General features: G+C 41.0%; 1 protein-coding gene across 1 annotated transcript in view; it reads right to left on the bottom strand.

Moving 5' to 3' along the window:
- Window positions 1–2,805: 2,805 nt before the first annotated feature.
- The window catches only part of LOC135205665 (uncharacterized), a 28,036-nt gene continuing 11,003 nt past the window's right edge, over window positions 2,806–19,838 (bottom strand). Inside the window, exons 2-4 of the mRNA XM_064236509.1 lie at window positions 13,992–14,094; window positions 4,415–4,507; window positions 2,806–3,092 (exon numbers count right to left, since the gene is read on the bottom strand). Coding sequence (XP_064092579.1) covers window positions 2,952–3,092; window positions 4,415–4,507; window positions 13,992–14,094 — 337 coding nt within the window. The 3' untranslated portion in view covers window positions 2,806–2,951. The remainder of the gene's footprint in view (window positions 3,093–4,414; window positions 4,508–13,991; window positions 14,095–19,838) is intronic.

Here is a 19,838-nt window from a genome sequence, read left to right on the forward strand (position 1 = left end):
TATTGGTTTTATTTATATTCCACCACAGAGTATAATTACTTTGAGTAAAAACAGACTGTAGCAACAGCTCTCATTGTAATCTATACACGTTCTTAAAAAAAGAGAACTTGAAGGAATTGCTACCAATAAGGCTACTGATACAATTGTCAAATATCTGTTACTTCAAATTCGTGCAACTTATTCCTGTAACACTTAGCAATTCTGCGGGTCTTCTCGAAGACTTCTCAAACCTTATTATGTTCACATTATTGAATTTCATGAATCTGATAAATACAGCTAAAATGGGCTTTGATATGAGAGCAATATGATGTTCTGTTTTATTGTTTTACTCAATTCAGTACATAAATCTTGTCCCCATAAACAATGTGTTCGAAGTAACTAACGTAGCATTCACTCCATCAATTTTCACTGAACGGCTGGACATAATTGCATCACAAAGCACCTTGACCCCTACCACACCCATATTCATGTACTGTCGTTCCACTTACGTCATTAGCTAACAGAACATCACAAGTTTTCATGTTTAACTTGTAACTAGTACATAACAGAATAACCAATACCATTCATTGTGGCTTTGTTAATTTCGTTGCCATTATTTCCTGGACTTAAATTGGCAAAGTTTAGTTCTTAAAAGATTAGATAGAAAGGAATCCCGGGTTAAAGATTTGTCATTAATCAAGCAACTGCTTATAGATTGTACTATCAAAAGTACTAGAATGGTACGTATAAAAAAATATTGTAAATATGACCTAATAACACATATACCTAAACCTAAATCCCAGAGTTGGGTAGAGCTTTGCGAGGCAGCCATCCCGCCTCACAGAAAAATTAATGAGCTACTAATTCAAAAGCATAAGATTTTAAAAAATAAATGCTAACCCTATCACAATATTTCTACATATATAAATTAGATTCCCTCAACATTGGGTCCATCTTTAGAACCACATGCAGAAAATATGTATGATTCATGGAGTATATTGCCAAAACATTTTCCGCTCTCTCATTTTGAATACTGTCATTGCTTTTATTACCAATTGTATAACTGCCTGATTGTTCAGAAATAGAACATTTGAAAATACCCTGTATGCAGGTCACCATTTACAAAAACTGAACAATTATTGAGAAGTTAAAAAGGTTTGAATATATCCAAAGTACAAATTCTCAAAAACCGTTTCAAAACCGCATTGTAAAATTGGCTTTTGCCTTATTCAGCAAGGTTGCTAAGCAGAACAATCTAGGCAACTATGACAGCCCGCTCCAAAAGATTCAACCGAATTTATTTTACCCAGTTCCTAGATAAGCCGTTTTGAAAACCACTGATGGGGATTAACCAGTTTGGGAGAAAAAGAAGCATCAAACAGATTTGAAGTGACCAAAGCAAACCCACAGCTTAGCTGTTCAAAAGCCAAACACTATTGGTGGATATTAGCCAGGCAGCTAGTACTTGGAAACTCCCTTGGAGGTTTCACTGATATCACTGGAACAGCAGAAACGACGTCGTCGTAAACATTCAAACTTCCCCACATCCAGTGCGCTCTGACCAAAATTTGACTGTAAAACTAGTTCTTGTTCCACTAAATTACGTTAAGATTACAAAATTCAACTTGCTATGCTTATATGGAAAAATCTAGTACCTAGTAACACTACAATTTACTCCCAACCCTTACAAATTTATAAATACACTTCTCATGCACACACACCTCAACGACAACACCAAGCTGTTCACACATAAGCTCGCGACACAACGTTTCCTACTCAAAGCAAGAATACTTCCCATTATCATTTTGCTTATCTTTTAATCATACGGACCCAATATCTTTCTGCTGCATCTGACTCAATCCTAAATCAATTAAATACACACTTCAAACTTTTCTTCAGAATGATTTTCAGTAGAGATTCAACACTCCTTGACAATCTACATCCTTAGTTGTTCAATGTCTTGTGAAGCGCTTTGTACAAACAAAGTAAAAACTACTGCAAATACATGGGCCTTTAAGGGAATTCTTTTCCGTATAATTACAAATCTGTGGAAGGTAGGAACAAGTTCTGTAGTATCATTTTCTCCCTAACAAGCCAATTTCGAAAATTAAGTTCTCAAAACTCTTACATCAGAGATGCTCATTGCAAACTATACAAGTCACTAATACATTGTTTTAAAAGAATTTATGACACTTCCTACAATACTCAAAACTATAAAGCACTAATGTTATTTAAATGGCAGCAAAATAAGCAACAATGAAAGAGGCGCCAGAGATTGAAATGAGACACTGGAAACAATTATTAACTATTCATTGTATTCTGTTGTTTTTTAAAACAGTTGATCAATGTGATTAATGACTTCAATTCGAATTTGGTAACAATTATTTTCTCAAACATTGTAAAAAATCTTTCCAATGTCTCATTTAAAACAATTGTGTCCTATTTTGTAGTTCTATGTTCTCTATTACCTATTTTTACCCTACTTTTGCAACAACTCTAGAGAGGATACCAGTCCATCTTCATCTTTTTAAATGTGTAAAACATAGCTGGATTTTTACTTTTGTACCCCCCACAATTGTGCCTACTACTTCCACTTTTTCAACCTCTAGTTCTAATACCATATCTTACACATTTTCTGTGGGCCAGGACTCAATGACATTTAGTAATTCCATTGCATCTTCAAATCGGACTGTTTAAAAGAAAACACACTTCAAACCATTACGCAATTTCATAAACCAATCTTAAGCAACAAATCTACCTGGTTTAACTTGGAATTTCACTTCACTTTATGCAATACAATAAATGAAGGAGAATCAAAATTTCACAAAAAATTAAATATTTGTTTCTGAATGGACATACACTGCATGTTTCATATTGATGAACCAGACTATTGCTTACAAGATGTACAGAGTAGTTTACAGTTGTAATGCAGAAAATTTTAGGACTAGATTAAAAAAAATGGTCTCAAAACATCAATACAACTCCAAAGAAAGCGCCGAGTCCAACTCTTCAAACTTATCTAAAGCGTCCAAGAAGAGATCATGAAGGCTTGATGCATGCTCCGTGATGGCATCTCTCACTGCTCGGCGGCGGCGTGATCCTGAAGTGCCCACCTACAACAATAATGCATTTATTGAATGAAGTTTACCATTCTAGAAAGCAGCTAGATAAGGACATTGTAAGGGTCTAGAAACTTCCATTATTCATTTTGGAGGTTATATTTCTATTTACAGTATATTTTATCTAGAATAATTCTCAAGCTTCTGGGGAGGGGATCAACAGGTTAATTCAAAGTCCACATACGTAAAAATAAAAAAAAAAATAAAAAAAAACACACACACACACACACTTGAACGTATCAGATTTTAACGGTTACACCACAAACTTAATATACTACCAAGAGCCAAGTATTTAAAATACGGTTTTCACGTCTGCATGTTCAAGTCTCAAAGGATGATCCTTTTACTTCCATATAACATTATCGTACTAATTTTGTATTGGAAAAAACAAGGGGGCTGGCCTATCTTACACTGAAATTCAACAACCTATGAATAGTAATATAGCCATCCAGTTTCTAAAATAAATACACCTACTTGTTTACAGTTTTGTAGTCACCAAGTATTAATCCCTACTGTGTAGTTCTAGGTACAACAGTGAGGTATTTCATGTAGCAAGTCTGGACAGTTCTAAGCCTAGTGTTGAATAATCTGAAAAATCTACTATACGTAGATCTTTGGTCATACTCATACATTATCTTTGGTAGAGTTATTTGGTACTTAAACATTTTTACTTCTTTACATTCATGCTAATATAAAAATTACATGAAGTATAAAAAATATTAATTATACAACTATCCTTACCAAATGACTGACCAGTACATATAAGCTTTTTTGGGTTATGGCATTCCCTCTACTAGATATGCAAAAATGGGCAGTGTGATCTTAAAAATAATCTACAGCTCTGTGTAACTATTTCAAAGTAGTGATGGCTCCATACAGCCTAATTTTTTAAGTCATACTGGCAACTTTATTCACCTTATTTCATTTAGGATTCCACAATGTTCAGACCTATTTTCCTGTCTTGACAACAGTGAAAATTCTCCCAATCCCATGATTAACAGCATCAGGGTACGTATACAATCTTAATTTGTCCTAAGTTCTAAAACTCTTAACTCCCGTAATGCATTCCACCACACAAAATTTCCTCCATCCTCTCTGGCAGAGACTGGCTTGCATGCAGTACTTTGCTGATGAATTGTGTTCACAAGATGGGTATTTGTAGAAAGGTTACATTTCTAGTCAAGATTGCTTCGCTTGAAATGACTCCTCTTGCATCCTCAGAAATTGACAGGTATGAGGATTAATTAGTACAAACAACTTAATGCTCAATCGAATCTGTCAAGAAAAACTAGGATTTATGGCCAATTAAAACTTACAGCATAGCTGACGAATTTCACGATGGGATCCATAATGCTTGGAAACAATAGCACAAACATTAACAAAGCACTTTCTGCCATAGCCAAGGTTACCTGAAAAGTAAAAAAAAAAAGATACACGTTTGTTTTGTGTTCCTTCGATGACAAGAAAAACTCAAAATAGCACAAACATTAACCTAGAATCAAATTACTTCAGCAGCAGCGAATCTGCTTTAAAAAATATCAATCAAACTAACTATAAACAGCTTTCTTCAATACAGATAAAATTAGCAAGGATGTTCATTATTACAAATCAAAGCTATGCAAAATAAAAATATAAATTTTCATAAAATTTATTATTTGGATACTTACCTACTGTTAAATTTAGCTGTATCTCCCCGCCGATTAGGCGAGTCGGCATTCAAACAAAAATAATCGAATGGCTGCCCGGATGACTGTCTAGTTTACCTGTTCTCTGCCAGGTGTGTTTCGAATGTTTTAGCTCTTCAGAATTCTCCTTGACAGCCCACTAAGTTGTGGGGAGGCTGGGTGGGTCTACGTAAGTATCCAAATAATAAATTTTATTATGAAAATTTATATTAGTTGAGATTAATCTTACCTACTGTTAAATTTAGCTGATTCCCACATTAAGAAGAGGATGGTGGGTAGTGCAGCTAGACAAAATTCCGCTCAGCCTTTCGAGCTAAAGGTTTCTTATACAAAACCCAATACAAAACCCAAAACATTCTCACCTGATCTGGAATCCTCGGTGGATTTTACTACCACCAGAAGTTGGATTCCATTCCGGGAGCAAGGCTCTCATAAGTATGCAACAAAGAGCAGCCTTGCGGAGAAAACCGCTTCGATTCCGCCAGCATGAAACCCAAGTGATATGAGCGATATGAGGGACCCCTGTGCCTGGGTCCAAAAGCCCTATCAAATGACAGTCACTTAAAATGAATACCTTTACAATATACAGGTATGCTCCTATACAAAATTTGTACCTTTACGTTCCCCAAAATATTAAAACCCGGGATTTAAACAAAAGAGCCTAAAGAATTGTTCTTTTTCGGTTCAGGAAAAGACTACCCACTACTAGTAGCGGAATTAAGGGCTTTACTGTTTTCAAACAATTCTGTATACTAAAAGTAGTGATCTGGCAAAAACCGAATTGTACTTCTACTGTGACACATCAATCCAATTCTGGAGCAACAAATTGACTTAACACTAAATGAAGTTGCAACTACTCCTCACATCATGAATGATTAACTTCAATAGGTAGAAGAAATGGAGCTAGTTCGCATGCACTAGCCTATCATTATGTCACAGAGGACCTTGTGTTCCTTGACAAAGTTTCTAAAAATCTTAACACCTAAGGTTAACTTTGCCTTTTCCAGGCTTAACCTTCACAAACACATTCTAGGTTTTCTAAAACCACAAAACAAAAGTTAACTTTGCCTTAAAAGTTTGCCAGGCATTATAAGTTCCTAAAAATCACAACACAAAAGGTTAACTTTGCCGCCTCTTCCAGGCTTAACCTTCACAAATACATTCTAGGTTTTCTTAAATGCACAAAACAAAAAGTTAACTTTGCCTTCAAGCTTGACCACTGGCAAAGACAGCTAGGTTTTCTAAAACCTCAAAACAAAATGTTGATTTTTGCCTCTTCCAGGCTAACCTTTGACCTCATCTGTTTTTCTTAAAACCACAAAACCAAAGTTACCTTTGCCTCTTCTAGCATTTACCTTTGACAAAGATGTTCAAGGTCTCTAAAAGGATAAAAAATGTTCTATGTTTAACCCTTAAATCTAAAGCTAAAATAGCATTCCCTTTACACCAGCTTAAAAAAAAGGGTGCTGACAGTAAATTTACTTAACCACTGCTAAATAAAAGGTCTTACGTTTATTCACAAAGTTTAGACCCGCATCTAAACTCCAGAGAGAGTGATATTGAGATGAAGGGGCTTCAATCTCAACATTTTACAGTGCTGGTCCTCAGCAAGACCTAAAAGTACTTGATGCAATACCGAGGAAAGTACGTATGGAACGATAACTTTGGAAGTAGACAGTGAAGTCTTATCTCCTCTAAACAGAAAACACTGATGTCTACAAGGTTCCAGGTGCTGAAAACTTCTCCAGAATGGTACCCTCAGCAACACACACACACCACTGCTTCTGACACCAGGCCATGGCAGTTTTAAATTAAGGACAGATCCTATGATAACTTTAAAATCTTATTATTGGGAGGGGACATTCTACTATCTCCAAGCAGTTAAGGAGATGCCATGTCAATGGAACTGTATGGAGTTGTGTAGTAGAGTTGATTTCTTCTCAACGGAAGAATGAGACATCTACCAAGAGCATTGGAAATTCTGAAAAGTTTTGCCCTGAGGCTACAAGGGCTCTACAGGAGACTAAGCAATTCTTGAACATGAAATTGCTCAACAGAATTCAGAGTAGATACAAAGGGCAGGCCTATGAGTCTGAATTAGGCAAAATTTAAGGAAACATTCACTGCTCAAGCCTGAGGGCCAACAAAGTACGTAGTAGTAATCATTCGGATGTCCCTGTTCATCTACCTGCTAGGAAGCTAAATGAGAGTTCCTTAAATCCACACCAACTGCCAAACTTACGGATGTCAAAGCCCTTGTAGGCGGCAGTTCTTCCTGAATCCCCAATTGCTAAAACCCCGTCCTTCCACAGAATGGATGATCAAACCAATATGTTGCTTCATTTCACTCAAAGCAGCAAACTTCCCACAAAGACTTTCTTTCTGACCAGGAATAAACCTGCTAGGCATCCTGATGTCTTTCCATTGCCCTGACATCTAAAATGTTTTACCCGGTTTAGTTAGACCATTCTATGTTGCATGGAAGTGTAAAGACACTAGTTAAACTCTGTGTTGCATGACAGAAGGAAAAGACCAAAACTTGGAATTAGGTTTAAGAACAAAATGGACGATTCCTGGTTAGTGTCCCTCCTACAGTCCTGGAGCCAAAGTTGGTTCTGGATTACTTACAAATTTAATGAAAGTTATTTCTAAGTTGTAATTCTTACGCTGAAACTGTACATTAATTGAGCATGATTATCTGAAAATAACCCGTGAGGCCATGTTTCCTAATGAGGAAAAGCCCCTACCATATAGGAAGTTTCTTTCAGGTCTAAAATCTTCAAGCAGCACATGCCTATTCATCTTGACCGACAAGCATGCATAATTAAATATCCCCACATCACTAGATAAGAATGGGGATAGAAGAATTAACAATATAATGCATAGAAATTGGGCTTTCTCCTACTTAGTCTGTCGTATTTATACGGCATCCTGGGGGCGGGGCCTACAGCGAGCGTCACAGACTCCCAAGATTACCGGAACTTCTTAGATGAATCTAGAAGAGGTATTGCATCAGAAATCATGGCGTTTCTCACGTCACGACGGCGCCTGACAAGTTCCACAACACTCCTGCCGATTCTAGAACCATCATGAGAACAGGCACCTCCAACACAATGCGCTAACGCCTCCTTGCTGCCGAACTTCTTCGAAAATGAGTTTTCCTTCCCTTTTATCTTTCTTTGCTATGAAGCAATTACCATCACACGGTCCCCCCCCAAAAGAGAGAGAAAAAAAAAAAAATGAAATCAACTGGTTTATTATTTTTTTTAAGAGAAACAAGAATTAAACAGTGGGGAAACAATTCTGCATAATTCTTTAATCCAGTCAAACACGCACGCTTCTCCACTCACTCGTGCGATAACAGAAAACGGTTATTAGGCTACTCATTCTGAGAAATCTCTAGAGGCTATCAGCTAATACATTATCCTTCTCTTTTACTTTTTCCGTTTTCTGAACTCTGCTCAAAACTTTGAAAGACTAAGACACCTCTTGCGTCTTTCTCAAAACTAATTTCTCTTTCTGGGACACAATTACCAAGGGCACGGGCGGCGGCTAAGGTACGGGGCGTTCTTTATAATTTTGAAGCAAGTTAACATTCACTGACTTTGCTCTACTCTTACCCACATTAATTCTTAGATATATATTTCCCCTCTCCTTTAACACTGAAAAACGACCTTCGAACTTATAAGGTAAAAAGGGACTTTCTCTCGAGACTAGTACTAAAACTTTATCTCTTACACACAAACTTCTCTTGTTTGCTCCAAGATCATGTTTCCCTTTAATTTCCCCCTTGACTTCCTCTTGCGTTTTCTTTCGCTAAGTGCCAAATGCTTCCGTTCTCCTCCGCTAGCTGCCAAACATCTCTTAGATTGTTTTTATAATACTCAAGATTAGTTATGCAATCATCTCTACCCTTACTTCTAGGCAAAGTTCCGACCATATTGATAAATGCACTCTCAAAAGATTCGCCTACTGAAGGAATATTCCACAACGGAACTCAGGTAAGTACTTGATTCGTTATCCCGGCAATCTGATATTCAGGACAGCTTAAAGCATACCTCTTCACGTCATTTTTCATCTTAGGCCAAAAGTACACCCTACTAATACACTTGAAAGTTTTATTTACTCCCAATTGTCCTTGCTCATCATGTGCTAACTTCAAAACTAGCTCACGAAGCCTCCTAGGAACCATTAATTGTTCTATGATTTCCTCTTTACTAGCTGACTCAGGACTAACATAACGACACAAAACTTCGTCCTTTAAACAAAAAGTTTCCTTACACACATCGAGATCATCATCCAGTTCACATTCAAAAATTCTGGTTAGTGTCTCATCCTCTATCTGCAAATTGACTAGCTCATCCTTATCCAAAATGTTAGAACCTAATTCATCACCGTAACTAGGACTAGATACTGGTACATTTACGACGTTACTCTCGACAGCTACGCCTTCCCCTTGGCTATCACTGTCAACATCGATAGAGTCCGGTCTCTCAGCCACACTCATGCCAAGATCAACCTCGCCACCTCTATCACTCGTTCGAATCCACGAACTCACTCACGTCCGAATCCACGAACTCACTCTCGTTCGAATCCACGAACAAATTATGATCGTAGTCTATGTCTGTATCAAAACCTGACCAAGTTACTACCATTTCAGGCACCGGAATATTCCTCACAACAGGATTCACATTCTTGGATAAAGCTAAGTCATTACCGACAATAATGTCAATGCCTTCGATGGGCAAACTGTCAACTACTGCAAGTTTCACTTCTGACACTACCTGACTTTCTAAATTCAACTTCAACAAAGGACAAAGAACACAAGTGTTAGGAAATCCACCTATCATGACTTTCTCTTCCATATTGATTTCTGCCCTGTTCGGCACATACTCTCCTAATCAGTGAGACGGCAGCTATTGTGTCTCGAAACAAGACTTCTCTCGAATCTACTCCTCCAAGAGAGGAAACTACGCCTTCTGACAGAAATTCACCAAAAATTTTCCTAGTTTCTCTCCTCACATCATTCCTACTTGAAAGGTTAACTAGAGACACTGGTTTCTTACCGTCCTTCCTTTCCACTGCACAATTTCTCGCTAAATGCCCTTTCCCATTACATCGGAAACAAGTTAATTCTGAGCCACTAGATGCCACTTTACTCTTACAAACCTTAGACGTATGACCAGGTTTTCCGCATGTATAACAGGAATAGTCACTTTTACTCGCATTGCTATTACTAGGACTGAAACCTTTACTGCTTTGTACTCTACCAGACGAAGGATAATTTAGTTTCTTACTAACATTCAAATTATGAGTTAGACTATATTCGTCAGCTAGCCTAGTTGCTCCTGCAAAAGATACTTCTCGCCTATCCTCTATATAAAGCTTAATCTCAGGAGATACGTTATCTTTGAAGTTTTCTAACACTAAGTTCTTCAAACTATCAAAATCCTCAACCTTAGCAGAAGTTAACCAATCAAAAAACAGCCTTTCAAACTTCTTACCGTACTTACATACGTAATATTTTCATCCTTTCTCAAAATTTCTAAATTTTTTACGGTACACCTCTGGTACTAACCTATATGCGCTAAGAACGGTTTCTTTCACAATATCGTAATTATCACATTCCTCCTCAGACATGCAACTATACACAGTAAGTGCCCTACCACTCAAAACTGACTGCAAATATAAAGTCCATGTTTCTTTGGGAGAACCTACTCTTTCCATTAACTTCTCAAAACACATGAAATATGTCGCAATAACTTCCTCATCCAACTTTGGTACTAATTTTAGCACTGCACTCATACCTAACGTATCGGCTTCGTTTTCGTTCTCACCTGTCTGACTGTTACGAGTACTTTCCCTTAACCGAGCAATTTCCAACTCATGCATACATTCTTTCTCTCTCTCTTCCTACTGCATTACCAACATTTCTCTCTTTTGCTGTATTTTCATTGCTTCTCTCTTTTTCTCTTGCTGCATTTCTCTCTCAGCAGCTCTTTCCCCTCTCTCAGCCGCTCTTTCATCTCTCTCATACTTTTCTCTTTCTTTCTTTTCAACAAACTCACGGAGATCAATCCCCTCCAGACCCAGGAGCTTACCTGACTCAATAAACTCTTTCACCATCTCACTCATTCTGGCTCTTTCTATATTTTCCCTGTTTCAATCTGTTATGGTGTCGAAATATCCTGGCCAATGGTCGCCACAATGTTACGGCCTCTTAGAGAGGTCCGCTTCAGGTTCGATATGAAATAAATAAAAAATAAATAAACTGGGGATACGAATATAGAAAGAAACACTAACACAACAAAGGTTTATTTACAAGCTTACTAACAAAGGTAAATGCAGAATGGTATCTCCTATTTACATAAAAAAAACAATCTTACACTGCATGAACTGGGGGAACAGCGAGGTAATTCAAATACTTGCTAGTTAGTTTTGAGACTCGAAGCGATGGCTTCACAAAAGGAGAACGGCGATTGCAGACGTCCTCTTGACTCCGTATTGCAGAAAATAATGTCTACTCTTGATACTTGGAAAGCAGGAACTCCCCAAAACCTCTAGGACATTTTCTTTTCCGAAATCTGCTCAACGTCGAGATAACTCGGTCGCCCACTCCTGAAGACAACTAGACCAGAAACCAACCAACTCTCAAGCAACTTTTCCTCTGATCCTTCGTCGGTTCCTTTTTTCTATCTCTCTCAGATGATCTCTGCTGCTGATGATCTCTCACTGATAATCTGATCTGTGGCTCTTACTGAGGATATCTCTGTGACTAACTGGTGATCTCTCTGCCTTCTCCTACTTCGTCTGTCGTATTTATACTGCATCCTGGGGGCGGGGCCTACGGCAAGCGTCACAGACTCCCGAGATTACCGGAACTTCTTAGATGAATCTAGACGAGGTACTGCATCAGAAATCGCGGCGTTTCTCACGTCACGACAGCGCCTGACGAGTTCCACAACACTCCTGCCTATTCTAGAACCATCATGAGAGCAGGCACCTCCAACACAATGCGCTAATGCCTCATTGCTGCCGAACTTCTCAAAAATGCGTAATCCTTTCCTTTATCTTTCTTTGCTATGAAGCAATTACCATCACAACGACAAGCCAAGGCAGACACAAAGGGATATTGTGTCTGAGGACGAGAAAAGTTACGAAATGCTCTCAAATTGGAGAAAGCGAGGGTTCTCTTCTCCAATATTTAGTGCACGCCAAAATACGCTAAGACAATTGAGATATATTTCTCTATGTGGCCTCTATCCTCAACAAAATGAGGATACAGCAAGGCGCAATGTCGCAACAAACGCCGACCGGCCCAAACTAGTTCCTCCAACTCCATTCAAACTCTTCTTCCGTCAGCGGGCGACGGGAGGAGACAGCTGCCGACAGGTGATAAACAAAGAGCTTAAAGGATGGCTCTTTCTCCACAACCCTTGGCGACAAAAAGCGACACTTGTCGATAAGAGGTGACAGCAGCTGAGTGCTGTATCAAATCCACCACAACTCAATGAGAGCAAGACAGTTTAAGAGACTGAACTCGGCCAAGTCCGCACTCGGCATAAGTCAACTGCATTCACACGAGTCAACAATGTCCACAGTCCACAGCAGGGTTCCCAGATGTATCAGACCAAATTATCGTACCAAATCTCTTCAAATTATAGTATTTTGATTAATAATAGTTTATCGTACAGAAGGTCTAATTATCGTACTCGTACAATAATTATTGTACATCTGGGAACCCTGGTCCGCAGTCCACATGAGTCGACAGAGGGGGAGAGAGTACGAGGAGCCAAAAAGGTGGGGGAAAAGTTACAACAACGCTCCCGCCTCGTCCGAAAGCGATCGTACATACATGAAAGCATTCCTATATGAAACTTAGTTAGAAATCTCTGAAGCTAGAATATCTAACTTGGCAAGAACTTTAGATACTACAGACAGTGTAGACTTGAAAGAGAAATATTAATAAAGGCAGTAGTAAGAGGTTTGCCGATAGCCGAAGAGGAAGCACGCAAAGAACAAACACAAGCATTACAAAGAAAAGGGAATATGTTAGCATACGAAAATTTAGAATAACCAAAAACAAGAGAGATAAACAGTCGACCGAGTCGACATATCCAAACGTGTAAAAAAAAAAAAAAAACAACCTCTGTACACCGATACATTATCTCAATAAAATGTCTATACCTATATCATATATTATAAAGTGTATGCATGCTAACACATCAAACTAGGTGTTGAAGACGACAGAATGCGCCTATGGAGCGAGCATTAACGCTTACTGAAACAGTCCTTATCTGAACTCAACGATCCTTTGGCGAACACTTTAAATGAGATTCAGACCATAAAAAGGGCGAAGTAGGTATTGGAGGGCACAGAACCCCATCGTCCCGAGAACCGACCCTGTTCCCTGGCAGCGGACATTTCCAACTGTCGCAAGGCAGTCCTAGGCTCGGGCTACATACAGATGAGGGCACCAACACCTTACTTCTAACAGGGAACGCGAAAATGAGCGCACACTGGAGGGATTCGGAATGTTCCAGTCACGAAGTAAGTTCAAATTTTATTAGAACTAAAAATAGGTTAATGTTTTAACTTCTCGATCGTTACGCTTTTCCTGAACCGAATGGGGAGCAGAAGGCGGAGCTACAATGGAGGTCAATACTAGCCTAGTCTGAGTAGGGATAGCCTGACAGACCTAAGTCCTGATCTAACTATTGCTTTTGCAATCTATTAGTTCCAGTCTTTCATATATCTCACATATTCGGGCATAAATTCTCAGAACACTTCCCTACATTCTTCACATCTAGTAGTTCCAAAATCACACACTGTACCCCTGCCAGTACAAAGGAATGTTGATCAACTTCCAATTCACCATCCTGGTTACACCAAAACATTCTGACATAGCCTGATGTTATTGGTTTTACTTCCGGTGGAAGATATCCTACGAAAATGAAATTACAATACCGTAAACAGGTGTAAAACAGCCAAACTTCATAGAATACCAACAATCGCCTAGCCGCAACGGCGGCAAGGAGAATTCTGACGAGCTAAAACATTCGAAACACACCTGGCGGAGAACAGGTAAACTAGACAGTCATCCGGGCAGCCATTCGATTATTTTTGTTTGAATGCCGACTCTCCTAATCGGAGGGGAGATATAGCTAAATTTAACCGTAGGTAAGATTCATCTCAAATAAATACTTACTTGAACTATACGGCCAGGAGACCAAAGTATTCTCTCACTGGTCTCTCCATCTGTATTACCACATACCAAGGATAAATGGATCACCAAGATGCAGATAATATACCTGGAAAATAAAATTTTTAATTTTTAATCACTAAAATTTGTTCTTGTAAAATTTATGTACACCACTAGAAAATGTTTAACATCTTTTAACATATTACCCTCACAATACCATGCCTGGATACAACATTTCTTAAATGAAATACATAGAAATAAATGCCACTACGATCTTCCAACTAGTATAACCAATACCCTTTCCAACCTCTCCCCTGCCCACCGAGGAGTCGAGGCAGGCAAACCCGCAAAAGGGATAAGGTTGTAACAAGGCAAACCCGCAAAAGGGATAAGGTTGTAACAAGAGTGATGAAGCAGCAACAGGAGGCACAATTAACAGTTAGCTGGAGAAGCTAGAGCTGAAGCACATTGTCAGATGTGGGAAACATGTTGTCAAGCTTTGTCCAAAGATCAGTGCTCCAGAAAGGCAACGAGAGGGACCTCATGTTAACCCAAGAGAAGACTACAACTACTTCAATTGAATCTTATAAGATATTCCAGTCACCAGCACAGCACAGGCAAGAGAAATGGAAGGGGGGTCAATGTAAATGGCAGGAACAGCCATCACTCTATCCAGTATCCTATTCCAAGAGCATAACCATCCAGCCCAAGCATACCTTCTTTTGAAAAGGCAAGGTAGGGAAGGACAAGCCCAATCCCAGTGGTAGAAACAGGGATCAAAGCAGGTGCACTCAGCAGGTATCTAAGACCACACACTCAACGCAGTTCAAAAGTAGTAGACAAGTTTCTGATCTCTGTAACTACAACAGAATGCAGTTTGATGTTTGCAAGTGGCATTGCCCATACCCCCTCTAACTGAAAACTGCACATCACTTTTACCAAAATCATACTAAAAGACAGCAAATATCATTATCATCCAGTAAGTCGAATTAAGGACTTCAACAACAAACAACAAGGTACTATAGCCCAGAACCAATGTAGACATCTACTATATAGCAATAAAGCACAAATAAAGTTTATGCCAACAGTGAAATGACTGGCTGGGTTTCCTATCCCATCATTCACAAGCCTTCTAGCTCCAACAACTAGACTAGCTTTCCTAAAGGGTAAATCCATTTAAGACTATGCTCTATATCTTTATAAGAAAAAATGTAAGTGGGAAGCCAGTCTAGTTTTGAATATAAAAAAATGTTATTGTTATAATACAATTAAGTTTGTTCATACTTACCTGGCAGATATAAATATAGCTGTATTTTCTGACGTCCGACAGAATTTCAAAACTCGCGGCACACGTAGTGGGCGGCAGGTGGTAGTACCCATTCCCGCCGCTGGGATGGATGGATGGATATTTGGAATTTAGGGCATAGCCCAAGCGCTGGGACCTATAAGATCATTCAGCGCTGAATGATGGAAAAATGAGAAATGAAAACTAAAATGATAAACTGATGACAATCCTGCACTTGAACAGGACACTACATCAGCAAAGGCCATTTTACTCTCCCCCCAGCTTTCCGCCTCGTCCAAAGTTATGAAGATCGTTTTGGCCATGGGGCCCCCGCCGCTGGGAGGCTGATATCAGGAACCATTCCCATTTTCTATTCATATTTTATCCATGCCACTGTCTCCTGAGGGGAGGAGGGTGGGCACTCTAATTATATATATCTGCCAGGTAAGTATGAACAAACTTAATTGTATTATAACAATAACATTTTGTTCATGAAACTTACCTGTCAGATATATATATAGCTGAATCCCACCTTCGGATGGTGGGAAGAGACAGAATAGGATTTTTAGGAAACTTAAATTAAGCAGATTATGTACATCTTGGTTCCTTACCTGTTAGCAAAGTAGACTATGTGATTACTGTCACTTAAGCCTGCTTCTGCTTTAATCAGAGTTGCCAGCCAGGTGGAGACCTGTAGTGCTGGTGCGCTCTGGATGCTCTGTCAACGGGGACGTGACCTCAACGTGACAAGACCATCGAGCCAAACATATGAGGGCTACGAAGCAACTGACCACCACCTGACCAACTAACCAAAAAACCCCTGACAGTTAATCTAAAGAATGGGAGATTTTCACAGAAGATCTCACCATCAACCAAAAACACAACAATAAAACTAACCTATTCTAAGCTAAGGGATAGGGAGAGCTACCTTCAGCCCCCAAAACTGTGTCCGCAGAAATGTATGGCCCCAAAGAACTACAGTTCTCGTAAATCGTTCTCACATCCCGAAGGTAATGTGAGGCGAATACGGAATTGCTCGTCCAAAAGGTGCTATCAAGGATATCCTTGATAGACATATTCCTTTGGAAGGCAAGAGAGGTAGCTACGGCTCTGACTTCGTGAGCTTTCACTTGTAAGAGGCTCAAATCAGTCTTCTGGCAAGATGAATGAGCCTCTTTAATGACGTCCCTCAGAAAGAAAGCCACAGCATTCTTCGACAAAGGCAATTCTGGTCTTTTCACAGAGCACCAGAGATTACCTGAGGGACTTCTTACCTCTTTAGTTCTGTGAATATAGAACTTGAGAGCCCTGACAGGGCACAGGGCTCTCTCTGGTTCTTGACCCACGAGACTCGACATACCTTTGATCTCAAAGCTCTTGGGCCAAGGGTTAGATGGGTTCTCATTCTTAGCCAAGAAAGTTGGACTCAACGAGCAGACAGCGTTGCCCCCCTTGAAGCCCACTTGGCTACTGAACGCTTGGATTTCACTAACTCTCTTCGCCGTCGCCAGAGAAGTTAGAAAAAGCGCTTTCTTCGTCAAGTTCCGTAGAGACGCTTCGTGGAGAGGCTCAAAAGGACTTGACATTAAATGTTAAAGAACCACATCGAGGTTCCATGAAGGCGGTCTCGCTTGTGGAATCTTGGTGGTTTCAAATGATCTCAAGAGGTCGTGGAGATCCTTGTTGTCAGAGAGGTCCAGTCCTCTGTGTCGAAAAACGGCTGACAACATACTCTTATATCCCTTAATGGTCGGGACTGCCAATTTTTGTACATTTCTTAGGAAAAGCAGAAAATTGGCTATCTGGTTCACAGAGGTCGTGGAAGAGGAAATTCCCTCCTTTCTGCACCATGCCCCGAAGGAGGCCCACTTTGATTGGTAAACAGCTCTTGAAGAGGCTCTTCTAGCATTAACGATTGCTCTCGCAGCTGCTTTCGAAAAACCTCTCGCTCTGGCCAACTTTTCGATAGTCTGAACGCAGTCAGATCCAGAGCGGAGAGGTTTGGTGATACCTTTCGAAGTGAGGCTGTTTGAGTAGATCTCTCCTCCAGGGCAACGTCCTTGGGAAGTCCACAAGGAATGTCATGACCTCTGTGAACCATTCTCTCGCTGGCCACATCGGGGTGATCAGGGTCAACCTTGTCCCTTCTGAAGCTGCAAACTTCATGACTTCCCCCATGATCTTGAATGGAGGAAAGGCGTAAAGGTCTAGGCCTGTCCAACTCCAGAGCAATGCATCCACCGCAATTGCTCCTGGATCCAGGACCGGGGAGCAATACAGAGGAAGCCTCTTCGTCCTCGACGTCGCAAACAGGTCGACTAGAGGACGTCCCCACAACTTCCATAGTTGCTGACACACTTCTTGGTGTAAGGTCCACTCTGTTGGCAGGATTTGATCTTGTCGACTGAGAAGGTCCGCCCTGACGTTCTGTACCCCTGCGACGAATCTCGTCAGGATCTTGGTCTGCCTCACATCTGCCCATAGCAGAACTTCCCTTGCCAGGTGAAAAAGGGATCGGGAGTGAGTTCCTCCCTGATTCTTCAGATATGCAAGGGCTGTGGTGCTGTCCGAGTTGACTTGGATGACCTTGCCTGTCACTTTGTCTTCGAAGAACTGCAGCGACAGGAAGATCGCTGCTAGTTCTTTCACATTGATGTGCCAGGCTAACCTGTTCCCCTCTCCAGGAGCCTGACACTTCTCCCCTCCTAGTGTTGCTCCCCAACCGGAAATGGAAACGTCTGAAAACAACACTAGGTCGGGGCTCAGAAGATTTAGGGATAAGCCCTCTCGCAACTTCTGAGGGTCAAGCCACCATCTTAAGTGGCCTTTCACTGGATCTGAGATCTTCAAGATCACATTCAGATCCTCCTTGGCTTTCCACTCTTCCGCTAGGAAAAATTGAAGAGGCCTGAGGTGCAGTCTTCCCAAGGAGACAAACTTTTCCAGCGAGGAAATGGTGCCCAGCAGACTCATCCATTCCCTCGCCGAGCAAGTCTCTCTCCCTAGGAAGGCTGAGACTTTCTCTAAGCCTAGATGCTGACGTTCCTGGGACGGAAACGCCCGAAAAGCCACTGAATCCATCTGAATCCCCAGATACACGATGGACTGTGTCAGGGTCAGATGTGACTTTTCGGAGTTGACTAAAAGTCCCAGGGACTTTGCTAAGGCTAAAGTTGACTGAAGGTCCTTCAGACATTTTCCTTTCGACGACGCTCTGATCAACCAATCGTCGAGGTATAGGGATATTCTGATCCCTGAAGAATGTAACCACCTCGCTACATTCTTCATTATTACGGTAAAGACCATCGGGGCCGAGCTGAGACCGAAACAAAGGGCTCTGAATTGCCATACTCTGTTTCCTAAGACGAATCTCAGGTACTTCCTTGAAAGAGGGTGGACGGGGACGTGAAAGTACGCGTCCTGCAGGTCTAGGGACACCATCCAGTCGCCAGGTCTCAAGGCTCCTAGCACTGACTGAGGCGTCTCCATCTTGAACTTGCTTTTTTCTACAAAAAGATTGAGCCTGCTTACATCCAGGACTGGGCGCCAACCCGACGACTGCTTCGGTACCAGGAAAATCCTGTTGTAGAAGCCTGGTGACCCCAGGTCCACGACTTGCTCCACCGCTCTTTTTTCGATCATCTGATCTAAAAGATCGAAAAGGATGCGTTTCTTCTCTCCCTGATAAGACGGGGAAAGGTCTCTGGGAGTTGATGTTAGAGGAGGAGGATGCAAAAAGGGGATCTTGTACCCTTGCTCTACGATCTTGAGAGTCCAAGGGTCCGCCCCTCTCTGTCTCCATGCATCCGCAAAAAATTTCAGTCTGGCCCCGACTGGCGTCTGAAGGACATGATCTTCATTTGGCTGATTTAGGTTTAAAGGAAGCTCTTCCTCTTGAAAGTCCTCTCCCTCGAGGAGCTGCTCTCGAGGGAGGAGCTCCGCGAAAGGGTTTAACTTTCTTCGGAGGTCTCTCAAACGATGATGTAGAAGGAACTGCTGGACGCCTCGAGGACTGTGCTAATAGGTCCCAGTCCTGGGTCGCCTTCTCCTGCAAACTAGTCGCTAGCATCTTTTACCATCGTCTGGGGGAAGAGATGGTCCGAAAGAGGAGAAAAGAGCAATTCCGCTTTCTGAGCGGGAGTAACCGACTTTGTGGTGAAATTACAAAGAAGAGCTCTTTTCTTAAGGAAAGCTGTTCCAAAGTGAGAAACTAGCTCTTCCGAACCATCCCTGACGGCCTTGTCCATACATGACAACACACTGGACAGCTCCCCCAGACTGAGAGAGTCAGGGCTTCTAGACTGAAGGTCCAGAACTCCCAAGCACCAGTCCAAGAAGTTGAAGACTCCTAACGTGCGCAGCAGTCCTTTCAAGTGGTGGTCCGTCTCCGAAGGAGTCCAGGACACCTTTGCAGCTGATAAGAGGGACCTCCTCTGGGCGTCTACTAAGCTGGAGAAGTCCCCAAGTGCAGACGAAGGAACCTTCACACCCATGTCTTCCTTGGTCTCATACCAAACGCCTCCTTTCCCGGCGAGTCTAGAGGGAGGAAGGGCGAAAGTCGTCTTGCC

The sequence above is a fragment of the Macrobrachium nipponense genome, chromosome 24 (assembly GCF_015104395.2).
Source record: "Macrobrachium nipponense isolate FS-2020 chromosome 24, ASM1510439v2, whole genome shotgun sequence".
Taxonomy (NCBI): domain Eukaryota; kingdom Metazoa; phylum Arthropoda; class Malacostraca; order Decapoda; family Palaemonidae; genus Macrobrachium; species Macrobrachium nipponense.